This window comes from Molothrus ater, chromosome 3 (assembly GCF_012460135.2).
Source record: "Molothrus ater isolate BHLD 08-10-18 breed brown headed cowbird chromosome 3, BPBGC_Mater_1.1, whole genome shotgun sequence".
Lineage (NCBI taxonomy): Eukaryota > Metazoa > Chordata > Aves > Passeriformes > Icteridae > Molothrus > Molothrus ater.
In genome coordinates this window covers 111,322,815-111,346,427 of record NC_050480.2, presented here as the reverse complement: position 1 = coordinate 111,346,427, position 23,613 = coordinate 111,322,815, and the positions used below count along the sequence as shown (strand labels likewise).

The window sequence follows — 23,613 nt, the reverse complement described above, 5'->3', positions numbered from 1 at the left end:
AATCCATAAATGAGAGCACAGTGATCCACTTTATTTCCATATATTAATTCTCTGAGTTTTGGGGTTTTTTAAAATAATTTAACAATAGGGTTTTTTTCCCATTGTCTTCTAAATACCCTTGGGGCATCCAAATTGGTCATTCCTTTTTGGAGGAGTAAATGTCGCAGAATACTGGTTTCACTTGAATTAAAAATCCCTTCTTTGCTGAAATGATCCCCTTTAAATGGGAATATAAAAAGGATACAAGTGATGTGTAGTTGAAAACTCTTGTTTTGGGGCTGGTTGAACAGTAATAATGGATAATCAAATACAGTGAATGTTCATTAGGCTTAAACTGGAGGGAAATGGTTTTACTGGTCTAATGTGAATGATGATATTTACATTTTAGCAAAAGAAAAAAAGCAAAAATACTTTTTGTTTTGTGCGAGCACTGCACTGTTTACTGGAACTAATTTTAATTAATTGTATTAGTGGCTGAAATAAAGGCTGCTCTTATTGGCTTATCCCAGCATAATTAATCATGGTAATAATTCATTTTACATGACTTCTTGAGGTTAAGCTTTGCAGAGCCATTCATTAAAATTGAGAATTAATAATGTCTAAAAAGTTGGCCACATGAAAAAAAAAAAGGAGAAATATCTGTAAAGATTTATTAAAGGCCAGTGATTGATCTACTCCTCTTTGTTTTTTAAACCTGGTCTCAGACCTGGGTCGTGCAGCTGTAGAAGTCTCTCAGCTGGTATTTGATGTGGTTCTGTGCTTAATGGGCTTTGTGGAGTGTATTTCTCACAAATCCTTAAGAAAATTCTTCTCATCACTAAGCGGGGATTTGTGCTCAGATTCCAGGAATGAGGAATTCCTCTCTCCACCATCAGAAATGGGATATTCTGGAATAAAGCCTCCAATGATGCTGGGCATGGAGCAAAATTCTTCTCCCTGCAGGGACCTTCATGAGGGTGGTTGGGAAAAATAAACTTACAGTCAAGGAGCTGAAGCAAAAATGAATTCCCAGGATGATTTTCTGCCTCCAAGCTCTTTTGATTAACAGAGTTTTCAGGGGTTTAGATATATTTTTATCAACCAGACAACCAATTTTGTAGCTTTTTGTGATTTGAACTCTCCTTTTTTGCTCTTTGCAGACATTTGTACTACACACCCAAGACTGCAAATTCCTGATTTCCCAGTTTCTGACCTTACTTCAATTTTTAATATCTCTACTGGGCAAATTTTTTGCCCCCTCATCCAATAACCTTGCAGGAATATCACTTGAAGAGGGGCAATGGCTGTAATTTATAATTAAAAGAAATAGCAGGATTTCTAAAGCTCTTTGAGGGAAAGTACTGTAAATGAAATTATTAAATATAATTTTAATTAATTATGTGTCTAATAGCTGTTCTAGATATATAAATTGTCAAAATCTTATCTTTTGAATCTCTTTAATAGTTTCTCCTAAAGACTTTTTCAGCAAATAGTTGCTTGGGCATTTTTAGAACTTTATAGAATTCTTTTAATAATTTTGGTGGACTTAGAAGTATTTGTCTAGTGCAAATTAATTCTGAATTTTCATCCCAGCTCCCTTTTTGCCCTCTGAGTGTCTGTTTGTCATCACAAACTTTGCTCTGTTGCCTTGTTTTATTTATGTTTATAATAGAACTGTCAGAGTAGTTTAATAAAAATCATCTATGAAGGAGAAGCTTTCACACTAAATACAAAAAAAATCCTTTACTTTTTTTTAAAATGGGTTTCTGTCTAAAGTTCTCAGGTATAAGATCTGCACAATTTTTTCTAAGCTCTTTGGTGGTTTCCAGCTTCAGAAAGAGTCAGAATTGTCACCTTTCAGAAACTAAACCTTTTAATCTGAGATCTCCTCCAAGTAGTAATCTCTTACTGGATTCACTCTAGAGAGACAAGGAGAAAACCACAATTTTTGTAGTTTTAATAGAAAATATTAAATATTAGAATCTCTTACTCTCATTTCTTGTTTTTTAAATTCCAGATTAGTTATTATTTTCCAACTCTCCAACTTGCTATTAATAGATGTTCCCAGGTATTATATTTACCTCCATTTATCACTTTTCAGAGCTCTTCTCATATGACATATTCCTCACATTCCTATTGTTCTCTGCTTTTTGTTACACCCATTTATTTAAGGAAATTCTTTGTGTTGCATAACAGTGGCACAGAGGCTTGGCAGCTAAAAGCTGTAAAGTTTTCAGGAAAAAAATCAATCATGTTTTCTGTTATTTGGACATGAAAACAATTCTCTTTATAGATTGAAGCTGGGTTACTAAATCCAGATATGTTGTTTATGTATTTATTATTGACTTTTAAATCTAAGCTTTTTCTGTACAAGAGCAGACCCCCAGAATGGCTTTGGCTGGGGACATTACACCCATTTTTGGCAATAAATCACATCTTAAAATTCTTTTCTGAAGATTTGGGTCTTCTGCTCCTGCTGTGTCCTGGGATATCATTCCCTTTCCAGCCAAAAGGGAATTCTTGTTTTCCATTTGCCTTCTTCAGAACGAGTCACAGTTGAAGCAAATGGGTAAAACTCAGTATTTGGGCTATTGAGGAAGGGTTAGATGGGATATTGGGAAGGAATTGTTCCCTGTGAGGGTGGGGAGGCCCTGGCACAGGGTGCCCAGAGAAGCTGTGGCTGCCCCTGGATCCCTGGCAGTGCCCAAGGCCAGGCTGGACAGGGCTTGGACCAATCTGGGATAGTGGAAGGTGTCCCTGCCCATGGCAGAGGGTGGGATGGGATGAGCTTTAAGGTCCTTTCCCACCCAAACCATTCCGTGATTCCATTATTTCCCTAGAGGAAACAGTTCATTCAGCCCAAAAGATCCAACAGGAACCTAAAATGAGCAGTTCAAGGCTGATTTCTGCCGAAACACAGAATCTGAAATTGTCAGTCACTACGTCTTTCCTGTAATGTGATAATTTTAAGCATAAAATCACAGAATGCTTTGGGTTGGAAGGGACCTTAAAGCTCATCCAGTGCCACTCCCTGCCATGGGCAGGGACACCTCCCACTATCCCAGGCTGCTCCAAGCCCTGTCCAGCCTGACCTTGGACACTTCCAGGGATCCAGGGGCAGCCACAGCTGCTCTGGGCTCCAAGCCCCATCCAACTTCCAGGGAGCACCTTTGCATAACCCATTTGCCAGGAAATGCAGTTTATCGGAATGTAACGGCTCTATCCATTGGATGTGTCAGTTAAGGGTTAAATTTGGGCTTTAAATGAGAATTTTTTTAATGTGAGAATGTGGATTTTTTTCCTATTCCCAACTCCATAGCTAAAAGATTTCAACTCCACTATATAAAAATGATATAGAACTTGTAGCTGGGTCAGAGTCTTCCTCATCAACCATGATGAAAAGAAGATAACTGAAAAGTCCCAGTTCTTTGCACAGATGAGTTTGGCAGAGAAAAGCTTCGTTAAAGCCAAATGAACAAAGGAAAAAGGGAAAATTCACTCATATATTCCCAGACTTTAAGGCTGGTAAGGGCTCCCTGCATTGTTTAGTTTGACATTTTTATATTATAGATCATTATGTTTCATCGTGTTACTGTTTTATCAAGACCTATCACTTTTTTCCTTTAAGTTTAGCTGATATTTGACTGAAGTGTTTCTCCCAGAAGGAAATCTGATCTGATTTGAAAATGTCAGGAAATGGAGAGGTGCTTCATAGGACATGGGTTTAGAGGGGCAACCCAAGATCCAGTGGAGCAACTGAGCAGGGACCATTTTCCATATCCATATCTAAAAGCTGGATTCCATCTGGAATTCCCTGGTTTTCATCCCTACCTCTGACTCTTGATCTGCCTTTCCATTGCTTTCTCAAATGCCCCTTTGGCATCCCCTTCCCCTTCTGTGCTCATCTCCTTGAGTTAAAAACCTCCAGGGGTTTCTTTTGGAAAGGGTAAATTCATCTGGAACTTGTCACTGAAATGACTTTTCAGGATTTCTTAGTGTCAGGGTTGATCTCACCAGAGCTGTTCCCACAACCCCTTTTCTCTTTGACATCCCAATTCAGGCCCTATTTTCTTTTTATTGCAGTGTGGCAATGAAATTCCATGTTTATTTCCACCCTTGTCTTTACCTTAAAGGTTGTTCCCCACTTGCAGGTGCCAGGTGTGTCCCTTTTTCCCTCCAGCAGAGATTTTACCTCTGACTTCCTTAATACATTTTTGATTCAGTGGCCCCAGTGCAGCAAGAAGTGGCTTTGTAAGACCATCCCATCAGCTCCTCATCTGAGTTATCCACAGAATTTATAAATTGAGACTTTATATTTCTTTGGAATTCCTGATGAGGGGCTTTAAGAGCAACAGGTTCTGTAGCAGTCCCTGCAGAGGACAGATAAAAATGCTGCCATTCAAGCCTTTTTCCCTTTGCACCATTTTTTTTTTTTTTTAGAGATGTCATTTAGACAAGTCTTAATCCACTTAACATGTGCACTATCGATATGGGGGAGTGTTAATTTTTTAATCAGTCATGAAGTAATAAGTCAAATGCACTAATAAAGCCTAAGTTCCATCCATGCTATTACATCCCACATTTATTACAGCCAGACTTGTAATTTCATGGGAGGATGAAATGGAGTTTGGCTGACAAGACCTTGTATTCCATAGGACCATGGTGTTAATTATAAGCCCATCTTCAACATTTTCCCCTCACTTGGCTGAAATTAAACCAGAATATCTTTTCTAGGAGCACATTCCAACTGGGAACAGCATCTGGTCCACAGGACCAGGCCAGAGGGAGTCTAAAAGGGGATTCCCTTTTAAGTGCTTTTAGTGTGGACATTCAGCCTATAAAAACATCACCTATAATAAGTACGGTGAATAAGGAAAGTTTTACCATCTCCTTTTTTTTTCTACAGGTTTATTTAATTTATTTTCCCCCTTTTATTGGCTGTTCAATGTACAGCCATTTTACAAATAAAAAGGGTTTATAGCAGTGGTCTCGCTTCCAGATATTCTGTTCAGCAAAACCAATCAATACTCTGTTTATCAAACCCATTTTGCTGTTAAAGAACAGACAGGATTTTAGCAAACAACAGTGAAAATTTTTACAGCTCAGCCTCAGAAATTTTAAATACTTGCGAATAAGAAACAGGTTCATTTAGTACTTTTGTTTGGCAGATTTAAAAAAAAAATCAGTATTTTTTGTGAAAATTGCCAATCTTTTTAAATTTAATTCAGTTTTTCAGTAGTTTACTGAAAAATATGAGCATTTCTGTCAGAAAAGTAACAATAACAGCATGCTCAAACCCATTTTTTACTAGCAATTTTATTCTCTTGGTTTTGTTTTTAAGGGGTAAAAAATGAAGTCATTCTAAAAGTCCCCAGAAATAGCAGTTCATTGTTTTATCAGCAAATTTTCTTATCTTCATGAATTTTCACTTACTGGGTGATTCACTGGTCCTCTAATAAACCAAATAAACAAAATTTAATAGCATTTTCTCTGCAGAGGCACCACACCATAGCTGCTGTATGAGGTACTTTCTGTAGGTATTAAAAAATACTTTTTATTGTGGTCCAGGCAGAAGTTTCAGGAAGTTTCTAGAATTTATGGACAATTTATTTTGGTTTAGAACTGCAGGACTGGCCAGCCCATGGTGATAAATTGGCTTCTTGCTGGAGAGGATTGACATGTTTTGATAGAACTGGATGAAAAAAGAGTGTGGATCACACTGAGAAGTTAAACAATGATATTTTCTAAAGCAGAAATTCACAGTAGTTAACAAACCAAGCATTATCTCCTAGTTCAGTGCTGGTAAAGTCATTAAAGTGGTTTAAAATATAAAGAAGGAGGTAAAATAAATTAGCCACATGCTAGTGCCAGTGTAGAAGTACAAAATAAGGGTCTGTTCCATTAAATTCTTTCAGTGTGGGGCAGGAATTCAAATAAAAATATTTTAATGGAACCTTATTAAAATCTATGAATCTGGGATTATTTCCATTCTTTTTATCCTCATTGGTTTCAAGGAAAAAATATAAAGGGAAGGGGACAACCAAAATTTGGGCTCCTAGTATTTTAGTGCTGAAACTTTAGTTTGTTTTTTTAACGAATAGGAAGGCAATGGGAATTTTGGAAGCAATAACCATTACTTAATAAAAATTCCCAGGCTGATTTGGAGAAAGAGAAGCTCAAAAGACCTTCCCATGACCATTTTTTGGTAGTATTTTGCATTTCCACTTGGGCCGTGACTTTGGATAGCAGGGTTTGGTTTAACTCCCAAATCAGTGAGTGCTGAAGTTTGGTTGTGTTTCTTTACATTCCACATTGGCATCATGGCCCTGGCACAGGCTGCCCAGAGAAGCTGTGGCTGCTCCTGGATCCCTGGAAGTGTCCAAGGCCAGGTTGGATGGGGGTTGGATCAACCTGGAATGGTGGGAGTGTCCCTTCCCATGGCAGAGGGTGGGACAGGATGAGATTTAAGGTCACTTCCAACCCAAACGCAATCTGGGATCCCAAAGAGGTTGGTGTTGTTGGTGTGACAAGCACAGGGGCAGTTCAGGGATTCCTGGAAGAGGTGAGAAAAGAGGGAGTTATTTTCTGAGAACTCTTTGAAAATGTGTGAGAAGTCATTATCTTCTCTTTATGGAATAGACTGGGAGCAGGAGCTGTAATGGATAAGTTGTTCCTCAGACTCTGGGCCATTCTTGTGATGAAGAGCTGTTAAATAGGCCTGAGTACAAATAAACGGGAAAAAAGGATCTTTGTGTTCCCTTCCAACCCAAACTATTGTGGGATTCTGTGATTGACTGGAGTCGGGACCTTATTTCTCAAAAGAGCCAGGTCCTTTTTTATTGCAGAATGGAGGCAGGAGGGAGTAGTTTTGGAATTTTTGCACTGTAGGATTTAATTCACCTGAGGCAGGGCCAGGTGGAGGTGGCTGCTTGGACACTCCCAGGTGAGGAGCTCTCCAGCCAGCCCTAGGAAGCTGCTCCACTTTGCTGGAGATAATTAAACACTCCCTGGATCCAGCCAGTTAAAAAGAATGAGTTCTCTTCCCTAATCCCTCGGCTTGGGCACTCACCTGGGACATGATTAAGGAGGTGAGAGTCTAAATGCTCTTAGGGAGGAAAGGAATTGAAAATGTGTCACTCAGACATCTTTTTCTCCTGCTCTTTGTGGGGGGATGTTTTTGCCAGGGCTGGAATCCCCACTGAAGGAGCTCGCTGGAGTTAATCCTCTGGGAGAGGCCGTGTTTTCTAAGTGGGAAATGGATCCAGGATAAACAGACAATCTGCTCTTGGCACTCAGCCCTCTCTGCCTTGGTGTAATAAGTCTTCTCTTCTGCTGGGAGGTTCTTCAATGGTTAAAGCCCTTCCAGAGCTGAAAGAACCGAGCTCCAGCACTGGAAATCTGATAATGGCTCTGATAAAGAAAGGGTTTCTTTTTGCACAGAGAGCAGCACATGGAACTATGGAATTAGAATTCCATATTTTATTTTAAAAATGTGATCCAGACATTGAGGGTTCTAGAAATGTTCACACTCGTTCAAACTTTTGCTGTGGGATATTAAAGATTCGCTAATTAAAAGTAGAGGGTGAACTGAGGACACCGTGACTCTCTGACAATATAAGTGGACATTTCAGGAGGAATTCTGAAGGAGGCACTAAGGTGAAGAGCTGATGTCACTGAGAAAATCACATCTCCCACTCACATCATTTGAAATCCTTGCAGCTCCTCAGTGTCAGGCTGTTGAATGTTAAAGACACGCAGGTTTTTGGAGAACAAGTGGGCTTATTGTTTCTCTTTGATTGCTGCCTCTCCATTTTTAAGAACTCTTACCAAAATGGTTTGATTAGAAATATTTCAATTGTTTTTTTTCACCATACAGAGGAGTAGTGAGCTGGGTTGATGCTGTGCTCTTTTGGCATTGGATTAAGTGCTTGAGACACATACGAAATGGGATTGTTCTCTTTTCATAGTCAGACTCAAGCCTATCACAAAAAGTCACAATGCCAAGATTGTAATTAGAAAGAGCCACAGCAGAAGGAAAATCCACTGTATGGTGGAAAGGCTTTGAGGAAAATGAGAGGTGAATCTGGTAGGACCAGCAGCATTACTTCCTTTTTTTCCCCCTGAGGGTGAATATTGATTTTAAATCTATTCTAACAGTCTCTTAGCCACACATCTGAGGATATTTTTCATGAGGTCAGGCTATAGTTCTCAGAGGAGCACCATTATTTCCTTATTCTGGGAAAAAAAAGGAGGCTGATCCTTTGAACTTCTGGATTAGCAGGAGCAGGCAGTGTTGACAAGGTGTAATTGCTGTTTCAGTCAGGAGGAAAGGTAAAACCTCTGTTGTTTTTAAGTTCTTTAAGAAACTTTTCTGTGCTCTAAACCTGTTCATCTTAGGCAAGTAATTTGCTCCTGAGTGATAAAAACCTTTCATAAGCCTAATGTTGGCTTACAAAAAATAAAAATACTGAAGTCAGAAGCCACTCTTTAATCTGATTTTAGTTGTACAATCACACACAGAATCACACAAAATCACTAGGTTGGAAGAGACCTTCAAGATCGAGTCCAATCCATGCTCTAACACTTCAAGTAAAGCATGGCACCGAGTGTCACATCCAATCTTTTTTTAAAACACATCCAGGGATGGGGACTCCACCACTGCTTGGTTACTGATTCCACCCCTAACTCAGGCTTACCACCCTTGGGCCTGCTTCTGGACAGCCCAGCTGCATCCCCTTCCCCCTTCAAGCCTACTTTAAAGCCCACTCAATGAATTCTGAAAGTTCTTGAGCTAAAACCTTTCTGCCCTTAACAGAGAGATGGAGCCCATCCAGTTCCAGCAGGCCAGGTGCCAGAAAAGTCGCCCCATGATCAAAGAACCCAAAATTCTGCTGATGACACCAACCCTGGAGCCAATTGTTGATAATGTGGGCTCTGCTATTCCTTTCATCATTTTTCTCTGCCACCAAAGGGCCTGAGCAGAACACTACCTGTGCTCCTGCCCTATCAACAACTTGGCCCAGTGCCCTAAAGTCCCTTTTAATTGCCCTGATGCTCCTCTTTTCAATCTCATCACTGCCAGCCTGGAGTACCAGCAGTGGGTAATAATCAGAGGGCTGAATCAGCCCAGGTTTTTCCTCAGTGATATTCTGTACCTGGGCCCCAGGGAGGCAGCAGAACTCCCTGTGGGATGGGTCTGGTTGACATATGGGGCCCTCTGTTCCCTCAGAAAGGAGTCACCCACCACAACTACTCTTCTTTCCTTTTTGATGTCAGAGGTGGTGACCTGTCTGACAGATGAATCCTAATTGGGGGGCTAATTATCTTACTAATTTTCTTCTACATGCTCTGGCTGACCTTCCTCACCCAGGGCCTCATACCTATTCTGAAGTGGCTCCTGGGAAGGTGATGGAGGTCACGAGGAATTTTTGTTACCTCCTGGAGCAGGGACCCATTTCCACTCCCCTTCATCCACCAGGTGTGTCCTCCTGTTGATGGTGGGAGGAGTGGGACTCCTCTGACTCCTGGTGGGCCTCCCTCAAGGATGGAAGAGCAGAATCCCATCAATCTGTTTCCCTTTCACTTTCCCCGATCCTCCTTTCTACTTCCTCCCTAAGCTCGGCCACCAGTGAAAGGAGATGGTTCACCTGTTCACACCACAGGCAGGCATCTTCTGGAACACCCCCTGGTACCACTGATAAACTCAAACACTCTGCACCAGAAGGGGTCTGGACAGACACATCCTTTCTGGAGGGTTCTATTTGGCTATGTACACTTTCACTAACTGAAGTTTTTGATCATGTAAAAACCATTACTAACAAAAACACCCAAGAAACCAAAAAAAAACCCCAAACCAGCCAAATAAACCCACTAGCAGGAGGAAATCTGCAACCCTGCCTGTGCAAATTGCTGTGCCACGCCCACAGAGATGTGCCACACCCCTTTTACTGCTCAAATTGCTTTGCCACGCCCACAGAGATGTGCCACACCCCTGTTCACTGCTCAAATTGCTGTGCCACACCCCTTTTACTGCTCAAATTGCTTTGCCACGCCCACAGAGATGTGCCACACCCCTGTTCACTGCTCAAATTGCTGTGCCACGCTGTCCTGGTTTAGGGCAAATTTGGGAGAAAACCTCCAAAAGGGGGCCCCTCCAGAAAGCGAACACACACGGTCCCTTCCCCAATCAAGGAGGGATTCCTTGGAGAGAAGTGGAAAGAACCTGTTTATTTAAAAGGCACAGCACCCCCCAGCACACAAAATGAACAATACCAGATGACATCACTCTGACAAAGATGACAAATTCAGAAGGTCTATCCTGGGGGTGGTCACTCTGTTATCAGTCCCTCTGGTGCTGGGGCAGCTGCTACAGCCACAAGGTGCAAACTCTGAGTGTTCCCCAGGTCCCAGTCCAGAGCAGGTTCGAGTGGTTCCAAAAAAGGGAAAGGAAAAACAGTCCAGGGAAAAATTCAGACTGCTTAGCTAAACTAACGAATGAGCAGAAGGAAAAAGCAAGAGCAAAGCAGAAGCAAGAGCAGAGCAAAAAGCCAAGCAAAAAGCAAAAGCAGAACTATGTACTGCCCTGTCTGTGTGTCCCCCCCAGCCATGGGGGAGCGGCTGATAACAAAACCAAAACAAAACTTTCACTCTTCAGAGCCAGTCTTGAAGGCACAGAACATAATATCCAGCATGAACAGACACACAAATGGGGACACAAGCATCATAACGTCACCCTAGGACACGTGCCCACCGAGATGTGCCATGCCCGCCCTGCGCCTGTGTGACTGACAAGAAGCGTGTTGGTTTGGGCGAGCTGGACACGCCACTGGTCGTGGTCTCTCCTTTTTCTCCTCAAGCTGCAGCAAAAGTCCCAATTTGGGCACCACCAAATTCATTATTTTTGCTCATCAATGGCATTAAACCACGAAATCTGGAATAAATTCCATCCCTGAGCTAAGCTGGCCGGCAGTTCTTGTTGAAGACCATTTCACTTCGTTGTTGAGCCAATTATCTCTAACTTGTGTTTTTATTCTGCTGAATGGGTGATCCTTCCTGCTTCCCACCATCTGAATTTGGCTTCAGGTTATGAGATGCTTCCCTGACTGTAAAAGGCAGAGAGGAATTGGGTCACAGCTGGGGACATCCTGCAGGACAGGAGGACCTGGCTTCACTCTAGCTCCCAGGAAACCTGGGTATTCTCTTTCATCTCACTGAGCAGATCTTTGCTAGGTTGAGATAGGGAGCAATTTGATTTTATCATATCTAGACTACAGATATCTCAGATGTGTCCTCCTTTGCTCCTCTGCATTCCAGACTAAATTTAATCCCAGTCTTTCAAATCCCTTTTATCAGCTCTCTGTGCCTTGTTTAGGTTTTGTTTCAGGTGCCCTGTTAACTGATAAAATGCTGTCACACTTTGCCTCATCATGGGTCTTTAGTATTTCCCAGCATCCTTTTTATTTCTCTCCATTTTTTTTAAATTCAAATTTCTCCTCATGCCTCTACTGAATCCTCCTCAGTTACTCCCAGAATCTGATTTTTCTTGTTTAGTGACAGCTCATTCAGGAGCCAGCACTGAGCCAGATTCACCCTCTGTGGAATTCCCCGATTCTGTTGAAATCAGTGGAATAAATTTGGGGTGCGTGCTGCTGTAAATTAAATAAAACCCTCCTAATGTGGTCAAGGAGCTCAATAGGTCCCCACCAAAAGGCAGATCCAGTTTATTCTTTTGCTATTTACTTTTTATGATTTAATTGAAGGATGGGATTTTTTTCCCCCATTCATGAATGTATAATTTTTAAATTATAAAATATAAAACATATATAAAACATAAAATGCACTTTGTGTGGTGGACTCTCACCTGAGAAGTCTGAGCACTCATCAATATCACTAGTAATTAAATTTTAAATGAATTATGTGGCCAGATCCTTCAGAAGTTGGATCTTTCAATAAAATTGTGAGTCATAAACAAGTCAGAAATGAAAAAAAATTGTCCAAAGTGTAACTGAAAAATAGGAATAATATTTTTGTAAGTGCTGTAACATCTGCTAATCTTCCTTGTATTTCTGCTGTCATAAAATTTGAAGTTCAGCCAGGCTTTCTTTGACACTTTTGAGCCTGTTGGATATTGTGAAACAGTTTGGAATTATCTGTATGATTGTGTATAAACACACCCTTGACATTTGTTTTTATCATCATCAATATTATTGATATTTTATAGTAATGATAATTATTTAATAATCAATTATACTATCCATATCTCCACAGAAACAAAATCCAGTCAAGACAGCTTAGACATAGAAATCTTCATATTTTAATGCTCTATTTGGAATATTTCAAATATTTTGCCGGTTTTCAGTTATATATTTGTTAGAATTTTTAATTTTTTCTCCTTTAAGCTAACAAACTGCTGTAATAACATTACTCTTTTCTCTCTTTGTCTCTCTACACAGTTTATTTCATGATGGTCCTATCTGAACAAACAGATTTAGTGGAGTTGACATAAATATAAAACATTGTGCAAAAAAGCTCAGGTATGAATGGTGCTAAATCCAAGTATTTTTTAGGAAAACATGAAACAAAACCAAAGGACTGTGCTTGGAATTGCAGAGACAAAACCCTGAGTGTGCCCTGGCTAATTGTCACTGCTAAAATCTGATTTTATTTTGAATTTGCAGGCAGAACTGGGCACACTGAGGCCGTCCGGGTGGTGTTTGAGCCACAAAACATCAGCTTTGAGCAACTGCTCAAGGTCTTCTGGGAGAATCATGACCCGACACAAGGTAGAGTGATGAGCGAGCCAGTATTTAATTATCTTACTAATTACAGCTGGGATAATTAGTGTTTGAGCTGCATGGAAGAGATGAACCTTGAAATCACACTGGAGCTCAGGAATATGATTGCAGACATTTATTGACAGAGAAAGAGAGGGAGAGGGAGAATGGGAGCACAGAAGCTCCGAGTGCCCCTCCTCCCTTACAGCTGCCTGGGCTGGGAAAATTCCCACAGAGTGGCACGGCAGACAATGGAAAATTCTCTTCAACTTTGATTATGACAATTTATTCTGTAATTTCTTTTGTCTCTTCAATTAGAGTGTATTTCTTTGCATCTTCAAAATTTCTATTATTCTATTTTATTTTACATTACCTTACTTTTAAAATTTTATTTTGCTTCATTTTATTTTGCTTTCTTTTGTTTTTAAAATTTATTATTTATTTTACCTTATTTTATTTTTTAGTTTTATTAAATTTTTTTAAAATTTTATTTTGCTTTATTTTATTTCATTTTTAAATTTTATTTTATTTTTCAATTTTTACTTTATTTTATTTTAATTTATTTTATAATTTTTATTTTATTTATTTATTTTATTTATTTATTTTATTTTAAAATTTTATTTCTTTTATTTATTTTCTTTTCTTTTACTTTATTTTATTTCTACCCAGGCCCTTTATCCTTCATCACAACTTGGGATTTTACATTTTTCACCAGTACTGAGTATATTTTGTGAGTAGAAGAAGGGGAGCAAAAAGGAGTTAGAGATGTTGTGCAGAAACACCAGTGGATCATTCTACCTATCTGCCTTATCCAAACCTTTGGATTTAATTTATCCTTCTTGGCAGAGGTTTTGTGCTGACACGACCCACATCTGTGCAAACAGAAACGGGAAACTGTGTGCAGAAAACATTTTGCATGTTTATAGAGTTCCAATAAACATCACCCCTTCTCCCATCTCCCAGAAATCCTGCACACAAGTAACTCATTTCAATATTTGAACAGCCATCGTAATTATGCCACTTGTTACCTGCATCTGGGAACAAAAAAATTGCAGATGATACCTCCAAAATGTGATGCCATCCCAGGAAAGAGAAACTCAAAGAGGGATCCAGGGACTATTGTGTATTAAGTGTCTTCCACTGAGCACAAAGTGGTTTTTGCAACTTCTGCCTGTATGGAAAGGGCTTGAGTCAGGAATTTTCTGTCTGCAGGGCCAGGAAATCAGAACATTTTGTGCAGTTCCTCCGTTGCCATCCCAAGGATCTATGGAAAGATTGCTGGGGATTTGAAGAGGGGCAATAAAAGGATATAGAGCCCGGGAAACTGCCCCAGTGCTGGGAATAGACACATGAAAGAGGGAGAACACCATGCCATGTGGGGGTGGGTTGGATATCAGGAAAATGTTCTTATTTTAGAGGTTGGTTGGGCGCTGGAACAGCTCTCCAGGGAGTGGTCACAGCCCTGGGACTGCCAGAGCTCCAGGAGCATTTGGACAACACTCTCAGGGACAGTGTGGGATTGTTGGGGTGTCCTGGGAGACCCCAAGGAATTGGATCAATGATCCTGGTGGGTCTCTTCCAATTCAGGATATTCTGTGATTGCATGCTCAAGTCATCCTTGCAGGGACCTTGTGACCGGTTGAGCACCTGACCCCGATAAACCAGAACAAGCTGCAGTAGCTGGGAGCTGAAGTTTGGAAAGCTCCACTGTGGAATGAAGCAGCTTTAATTACACCCTCAGTGTAATTAAACATTGGTCTCTTTTTCCATCACCATCCTTTTGAGTCTTTCAGATGAGATAATCCATCATTTTAAAAGAGGGGCTTGATTCCAGTCAGGAGAAGGCATCCTGTGAATCTGTTGAATGCAGTGGCCCATGATGATGATTGATGAGCCTCCCTTTCCAACCCCCTCCTTTAGAGCTGTGTTCAGGATAATTCATCTGCACAATTCCTGAAAAACGTGGAGCTTGGCCTTGAGAAAGATCCCTCCCTATGGCAGGGGGTTGGAACGAGGTGATCTTTAAGGTCTCTTCCAAACCATTCCAGGATTGTGTGATTCTAAGACAATCTCCACCCTCAAATCACACTGATAGGCCCTCCTGGCTTTCTTGTAGAGTTTATGAAAGAGCTTCTCTTCCTGTCCTCCCAATTTCTGGTTTTAGACCATTTTCTTGCTCTTTTTTTTCTTTGGATTATCAGAAATTGGCCATCAGCAGAGGGTGGCTGCTTTCTTTCAGCCTGGAGAAGAGAATCTTCAGGGCAAAATCATTGAGGCCTTCCAGTACCTACAGGGAGCCTACAGGAAAGATAGAGAGCAATATTTACAAGGGCCTGGAGTGACAGGAAAAGAAGAATGGCTGCAAACTGAAAGGGAGTCGGTTTAGATGAAGTATTGGCAAGGAATTATTGGCTGTGAAGACGGTGAGGCCCTGGCAGGGTGTCCAGAGAAGCTGTGGCTGCCCCTGTATCCCTGGAAGTGTCCAAGGCCAGGTTGGACAGGGCTTGGAGCAAGCTGGGATAGTGGAAGGTGTCCCTGCCCATGGCAGGGGGTGGAGTGAGATGGTTTTTAAGATCCCTTCCAACCCAAACCATTCTGGGTTTCCATGACTCTTCCGGGCTGGTTGTTTTGATACATCAGGACAATTGGTCCATGTGTCTTACTCATGTTTGGATTCGTCCTGATTGCCAGAGCTGGGAACTGATGGTCAGGAATTTATGATTCTTCATCTTCCAGGTATGAGGAATGGATTTCTGCTGAAATAATTTGAACAACACCCACCTAGTCAATCTTTTGCCATGTCTGTAGTCTTGACTTTGGAAGTGGTTGGGCTCAGCCTGTGGCCTACTGAGAGCAGGGAAGTGCCTGAAGGACTTCAGGGTTTTAGGATGACTGAAGTTCATTATCTGGGCACACTGCTATGTGGATGAAGTGTAGCAGTTGTGATAACAGGTCAAATAAACTCATCAGCTGAATTTATGATTCTTTCTGGCTCTAAACCAAAGTAAAATCATGACATTATGTCTTTATATCCTCACACAACTGATGTTCAGCACCGTTCCAGTCTGTGCTTTCAGAAGAAGGCTGGATGTGGCAGATGTGTGATTCACTCTTGGATTTCTGGCAGCTGGGAAGCATCACCTAATTAGCCCAGGCAGGAGGCCGTGCTAATGTGGCTGAATTCCTTCTGGGAGTGAGCTCCTGTCTCCATGTGACACCCAGCCCTGGAGATACCCAAGTCCTTCACAACTGTCTCAGGCATCTGTGTGGCCCGGCAGTGCTTAGTGGAAACACTCCCAAACCTTCATCTAAGCTTGGAGCAACAGAATTTCCACGTGGTTCTTCCATAATAATTTGCCAAAAGTGAGACCAGCACTTTACCCCTGGAAAAGATGGAATTGTTCTCAGAAGCCATTGCATGCCCCAGCCTTGCACATGTTGCTTTACCTGGGTATTTTTGTGGTTCCTTAATGCTGCACCAGGAAAGGTTGGACACCAGGAGGAATTTCTTCATGGAAGGGGCTGTCAAACTTTGGAAGGGGCTGTCCCCTTCCTGTTGGAGTCCCCATCCCTGGAAGTCCCCAAGGAACATTGAAACTGGATGTGGCGCTCAGTGCTCTAGGCTGGTGACAAGGTGGAGATTGGATTTAATCTTGGAAGTCTTGGAGGTCTTTTTCAACCGAAATGATTCTGTGATTCTGTGATACTGTTGGTCTAATCTCAGTCCAAGAATTTTGCAAAGCTCTTCTTGCCTCATTCATATTTCTTGATTTGAGAAAAACCTGAACCACAAGGTCCCAATGTCAAATTTCTGTTTTGTTAAGGTGGGGGGAGGGGTAGAAGGTCTCTAAGTTGGGATTGTTTCTTTGCCTTGATTTGTTCCTATTCCCTATTTTTAGATGGCTGTGGGAAATGTGGCTTTATGTAAAGATACTGTAAGTGAGAGTTCCTCTCTGACCTGCAATGTTTTTCTCCTTTGTGGTTGAGCTGTGTGCACACAGTGAGTTTTATTCAGGCAGCCTTGTGGGAATGCAGGACTCAGTTTGCCAATGAGAAGATTTTGACTAAGAAGGTAAATGAGAAGATTTCTTATTAATAAAATTCAGCACAATCTTTGGGTGAATCCAGTGTCTCATGCAGCAAGTGCTGAACTTCTTGAGTGCAGCTCTCATTCAAAAATACAGAAGCTCAGTGTGTTTTATCTCCATTTCACCTCTTCTACCCCCAGCACAGATAATGGACTTGTCTCATTGTTCTAATGTCAATAAACATCAAATGTGTACATTCTGTGGCAGATTAAGACCTTTCAGTATCGGTTTAGTCGGTACCAAGTTGTTGAAGAGTACAGACTGCCAGTCCCATCATTCATCATTGTATGAGTGTATTAATATTCAAAAACTCCTGCTTTCCAAGCAGTTGTCCTTTAGAAGAGACTGACACCTCACTGGGATTCAAATTGTCCCTGGGAAGGAGCCTGGCTCTTGTTTAGGGAAGCTCTGGAGTGCATAGAAGTCAATTGAAAAGCAAGAACCTTTGATCAAATCAAACAGTTGAAAGAGATCCTCCCCAATGAGCATCTCCAAAGTGTGGGGCCCTGACAAAGTCCTCCTGACTGTTAATTTAGGCTCTGTTTTATAATTCATTAGAATTGGGAGACTGAAAAAGCAACAAACAACCCCCTGACTTCTGCCAAGTGGCATATGGCTGTCATCTCTGCTCAGCCTCCAGTGCCCTGCTCAGCATTCCTGCTCTCCCAGGGATGAGCTGATCTATAAGAGGATTGCTCTGGATGGCTCCGTAAGGGCTCGAGATGTTGTTTCTTTGTCATTGATAGAGAAAAGGGGGATAAATGGGATATGCAAAAAATACTACCAAAAAATCTTTGTAGATAATTTTATTTTTTAATGCTTGCAGAGGTGTTGGGCAAAGTCTGTATTGCCTGTTTTTTTTAATGGGGCCATCCTCAGAGCTTTCCAGATTTTTTTTAGACTGCGAGCCTGACTGTCTTCTTAAAGTTGCACCCTGACCATGGTCCTGCTGGCACCTCCTTGCTGCCTATACAGAGGGACTTGGACTTTCAGCCCATCAGTTTTGTGCCCCTTCTGTAGTGTCACAATTTCTGTAAAGTAATATTTGACTCCCCTTTTAGAGAAAAGGGTGATTTTCTCCTCTCTCCCCGACCTTTCGGCCAGATACAAGCTCTTTGTTTGTGTTGACTCTGGCAATCACAAAGTTCTCTGCTCAGGCTGAAAATTAACCCTGCATGAATGGAAGTGAAACGTGGTTTCCAGCCAGGATTTAAATTGCCAGGAGCAGGGATGCTGGTGGGATCAACCCTCCTGGCATCAACACTGACCTGCAGTGCCTGAGCCAATTCCAAACCCTGCTGCTGTGCTCCTGGTTGGGGAGGAATGTGTCATGTTGGATCAGATCAGGAAGTTTGGCTGCTCTTTGTGGGGTGTCAGAAACTATTTCTCCAGACCTTTGGAAAAATCAATCTGATACCAGAGAAGAGTGATGTGGTGCAAATGTGAGTCCTGTAAAGGGCTTTAATCTTGAAGTTCTTCTGACCTGTGTGTGGGTGAAGTGCTTTATCTGTCGGGGATTTCAGCCAGTTCAAGGTGACTTTAAAGAAAGGCTCCTTCTTGCTTTCATGGTCTGTACAAAAGTCAAGCAGACAACAAAACTAATTTATTTTAAGAGCAGCCTGGTCTAGTGGAAAGTGTCCCAGTCCATGGCAGGAGATGGAACAAGATAATCTTTAAGGTCCGGTTGAACCCAAACCATTCTGTGATGCTGTGAAAACGTGTTTGGGAGAAATGAAAAATCCACTTGCCTCCTTCAGCTCTGTTCTTTCCTGAGCACAGTCCAAATCCGATGCTTGTTTGGGTAGTTCTGCTCCCCACATTCCTCAAAAGTACCCAATCATTCCCAGCCCACAGGAAACAACTCAGGTATGGCCACAATTCCTTGTGCTGAGTGCCTGTTGTCCACAAATCCCATCATTTTTCATTCCTTCTGCCTTTCTGTTTGCATTTTTGAGTTAGTGGCAGAGAGGAAGCCAGCACTCCACAGTTTTGGTCACTGACCATGGGGTGAAGGACAAACCTGTGACCACTGCTACTCAGGGGCTGCTGGAATTTCCACTCCAGCCTTGTGGATCCTTTGTGAACACCCAGAGAACCAAAGTCATTGTAGGGCATCTCATTCCCCTCTTTCCTGTCAGGGACAAGCCCTTATCTTGCCTGTGTTTGTGCAGGAAATGTAAGCAGGGCTGATGTTTTTCCAGCAGTTGAGGACCATCTGTCCTACAACAAACTCATCACCTGCCAGACTTGTTCAGAACATCTCTCAGTCCATATGTCTTGCGTATCCATGATAAAGAAGAAATGTAGGAGCCATTTCTCCTCCCTGTGACCTTCCAAACACGCTGGCATTTAGCCTTGGTGCTGATACAGGAGTTCTCCAGATTAATATCTGCTTTTTGTTGTGCTGACCCAGTTTGCTTGCAGAGGGGATATTTATTTCTCCCCAGCTTTGAAGGCCTGTACTTTTTTTAGACATTGCATAAGGAATCTATCATCTGCAAATAATTAAAATTAGACACTAGAAATGACATTGTGTTGCTAATGAGCAGATGTGTCTACTTATACCAGTGGAAGAACAGCTGTACACATAAAAAACGCTGCAGCCACCCTAAACCAACATTTGGTATTCTGCTACAGGCCTGGAACTCCATTTGGAGATTAAAGGGAAAAAAATAATCACTCCCTGTAAAATGTAACCATTTTTATGTTTTGCCTTTACATTTTTGTAACTCGCTTCCCTTTATAATTTGAGTGAGATTTGTGAGTCTCAGATTAAAGCACCTTTGTCATATATTTCAAACGTTATAAAGAGCCTTGATGGTCTCAGCATTATTACAAGGTGTAACAAAAACCAGTAGAAATACAAAATCTATTGTCACCAAGCATATTTAATATATTCAAAATAGAATTACCAGCCCCTCAGGGAGCCATTCTTGGTCCAATACTCCTCAATATTTTCATTAATGACTCGGAGGATACAGTGAAGAGGATGCTAATTAAATCAGTGGTACAGACATTGCTGGGAGGCTCTTGAAGGAAGTGAATAAAGCACAGCCCTATGTTGATAAATTAACAAAAGCCATGGAAATCGATGTGCCAGGACACAATAAAGACAAATGTGAGGTGGTTCCTGCAGGGATGGACACTCAAGAGTAGAACTGGGCTGTTTGATAGGAGTCTTTCTGTTGTCTTCTTCTAATTCCTTGCTCTTTCCAATGAAATCCCAGTGGCGGGACAGTTGATTGATGGTGATTCATCCCACCAACTATGAATTTAATCCCCTGCCCAAAACCACCTCCAAAATACCTGTGGTCTGTGGTTTTTTTTTTAAAGTAGCAAAGTCTTTGTCAGAGTTGTACTTTGGGAATGCAGCTTCATCTCCTTCCTGAACTGAAATCTTGTGTTTTGTTGTTTCCACTCTTTGTGTTTCTCCAGGAGTAAACAGGCATTAAAAATAAATTGGTGTTATTAGGCTGCTTTGCATCCCCAGGAATTTCAGCTGCTGTGCCCTAATTTGCACGTTAGACTCTTCTTATCCATATAAATTAGAATAGACTTTTCCTGACCTATATTTGCAGTTTAGGAGATGATGTTTTCCCTGCATCTTTCTTAATAAGGGGATTATTAAGGAGAACAGTGGTTTGCTGAGGTGGGCTGAACACTTTGCATTTTGAAGTGAGTGCTGCTGAATCAATTCTGGCTCAAGGGCAAAAGTCCTTCTGGGCTCTGAAATCCTTGTTCAACTGCTTTTAGGTTCTTTATTTTATACCTGACAAGGATATATGGACCATTCCCCCAGAACTACTGAAAATTAAAACTCTGACACTGTGGGAAACATGAATCCACCTGAGGGAGGTGAGGTTTATACTGGATATGCTGGATATATATATATATATATATATATATATATATAAATTAAAATATCGTATGGGTCCCTTCCAACTCAGAATATTCTGTGACTCTGTGATATAAGAATGAGACGATCTTTAAAGGTCCTTTCCAACCCAAACCATTCCATGATGCCGTGGTTCTATCCATGAAGCCAAGGGGTATGTGGTGGGAATAACAGCATCTAAATTTTCATGTGTTTGTAGAATTAGGAGAGGGCAACCTTAGAAAGTCTTTTTCTGCAGATTTTTTTGATGGATTGTTCCTAATCCTTAGGCAAGGAAAACAATAGATGAAGTCAAAACAAAGAGATACCAAACATTGTTTTATTCTTCAAATAATAGTGAATTTACTGTACTTGGGTCTGGAAATCTGAGGCACTGAAGCGTGGCATCATTAATCATAGTTTATGGTGATTATTAGTAGGCTTTTAATCTTTGTTTTCGTGTATAATTAGGTACAAGAGGTCAAAGCTGACTCTCTTCTGAACAACAATATTTTCAATGAATGACTGTTTTTCTCTGCCTGCAATTTCCTTGTGCATATTTATAAGAGCACACTTGTCTGTGTTTTGAGAGAGCAGTGTCCCATGAGCTTATCTGCTGATAAAAGCAAATGACAACACTATTACTTTTATTATCACTAATTATTTTTATTACTATTGCAACAGCACCTGGTGGATCAGAGTGGGTTTGGATTCGTAGTGCTGGCAAATGCCTAAATTGTGGCAAGGCACTAATGAACAGCAGATAAACGAAGAGAAAGGAGAAGGCACATGGAGAAAACAACAGCAAATCTGTCTGGTTCCATAGCTGAGCCCATGTGGTAACTAGTCTGAATCCCTGCATTTCTTAATTATATTTTTCCCCATCATCAGTTGTTGTCCAGGTTTTGGTAACATCACAGCAAAGTTAAGCCCTGAAGAAAATCAGCAATGAGGGCCCAATTCTGGTGCCCAAACAGAAGTGCCTTTGCCATATCAGATGCTTTTGGGTATTATCCCTGTTTTCCAGCAGTTAGAGAATGTGGAGCTCATTTCTGCCCTCTGTTGTGTCCTCCTCTTCCACACATCCCTGCTGCATGCATTTTATTTGGGATTGCAGGCTATCAGGATCTCCAGGCAGGCTTGTCTCACCAGCACAGCCACACAGCCAGGAGCAATAAAGGCTGAGCTAAATCCACTTAAATTTAGATGTTTCCATGGGCATGGAGGGATTCAGCTCCCACTGGTGTGGGAAGAGCTGGTCAACACAGTTGACTCAAATGAGGCATCAGTGTTTGGTCAGTTTTGGTTGCCTAAACCAAACCTCAGTTCCAGCTTCACCAATAAATATGGATAAAAATTTAATTCCCTTCCCATATTCATAGAATCATGGAATTATCTGAGTTGGAAGGGACCTTAAAAACTGTCAAACCCCCCTGCACCCTCCATGGGCAGGGACACCTTCCACTATCCCAGGTTGATCCAAGCCCTGTGCCTGACCTTGGACACTTTCAGGGATCCAGGGGCAGCCACAGCTTCTCTGGGCACCCTGTGCCAGGGCTTCCCCACCCTCACAGCCAAGAATTCCTTCCTAAATCCCTCTATCCCTGCCCTCTGGCAGTGGGAAGCCATTCCCTGTGTCCTGTCCTCCATCCCTTGTCCCCAGTCCCTCTCCAGCTCTCCTGGAGCCCCTTTAGGCTCTGGAAGGGGCTCTGAGCTCTCCCTGGATCCTTCTCCAGGCTAGATATTCCCAGCTCTCCCAGCCTGGATCCAGAGGGGCTCCAGCCTTTGGAGCATCTTTGTGGTTTCCTCTGGAATTTCACCAGCAGGCTGAGGTTCATCCAGCTCCCAGATAGGGTTTTAAGAGAAAGTACCTCTGAAAAAGCCTAATGCCTATTTATGGCAGAAAATGTCTAAAATCCTGTCTAAACCCGATCATTTAACTTTTGATTAAAGTGAAGTTCAAGTTTGATTAAAGCAAAAGTCCCCTACAATAAGTTTAGTGCCATTAAGGATGATTTATGTGCATAATTCACTGTTCTATTCATCTGTTCTGTGCACTACTGGTAAATATGAAATTTCAATTAATAATTAGAAATGGATTAACACTTTCGCCTGCCAGTGATACCTGAGTTAACACTTGAGGTTTGTTGCACTCATCCAAAACAAACCTGTGAGGGTTTTTTTCTGGGTTCAGGTTGATGATGCACTTCCTTCAAAGGTCAAAGAGCATTCAAAAATGCATTTATACATTGTTATATCTGAGGGAATTAATAAATAATGAATATACAGGAAACTTTTCTTCTAAACCAAGTCTTCCTGGAGAATTTCTAGTTTTTAAAAATATGTATAAAATATTTGAAGTGTTAGAGGAGCAGTATTGCCCCTGCTATGTGAATCATGGAATGGTTTGGGTTGGAAAAGACTTCAAAAATCTTTTAGTGCCAAAAGAGGACCAAAACTAGTGTTTCCTCCTTGACACTAAAAACTGTGTATACTGAAAACTTTCTAAACCTTGTTGACAGTGCAAAACTTCTCTTTATTATGTACAAGCTCATTAATTCTTTTAAACCTCCTGAAGAAACTATTTTCTATTTAATTTATACTTCCTGCACCACGGCACCTTGAAAATCATCCAGAACTCTCAATGCACAACACTGTAACGAAATTCTTTCTTATTAACATTTTTCTCCTTTAATCATGTGCCATAAAGAGTTTTACTTTCCCCTGGCAACTTTTAAGCTGTATGGATGTAATCATTAGAGTGAGTGATGACATCAAGCCAGGCTGACATGGTGCCATTGATTTTTACTAAATAATGATATGATGAGCTGCAAGAAGGAGTTTTATTAGTCCTAACTCAGCAAGGATTGATTGGGGAGAAGAAAATGACCAATCTGTA

The 23,613-nt window shown here is 41.3% G+C and overlaps 1 protein-coding gene across 3 annotated transcripts in view; it reads left to right on the top strand.

Moving 5' to 3' along the window:
* MSRA (methionine sulfoxide reductase A) overlaps positions 1–23,613 on the top strand; it is a 236,901-nt gene that overhangs the window by 127,758 nt on the left and 85,530 nt on the right. For 2 of the 3 annotated variants that reach the window (XM_036380688.2, XM_036380692.2), the window contains exon 4: positions 12,657–12,761. The exons of the other annotated variant lie outside the window; for it this stretch is intronic. In XM_036380688.2, the coding sequence (XP_036236581.1) occupies positions 12,657–12,761 (105 nt within the window). The remainder of the gene's footprint in view (positions 1–12,656; positions 12,762–23,613) is intronic. 3 annotated transcript variants of the gene reach the window in all.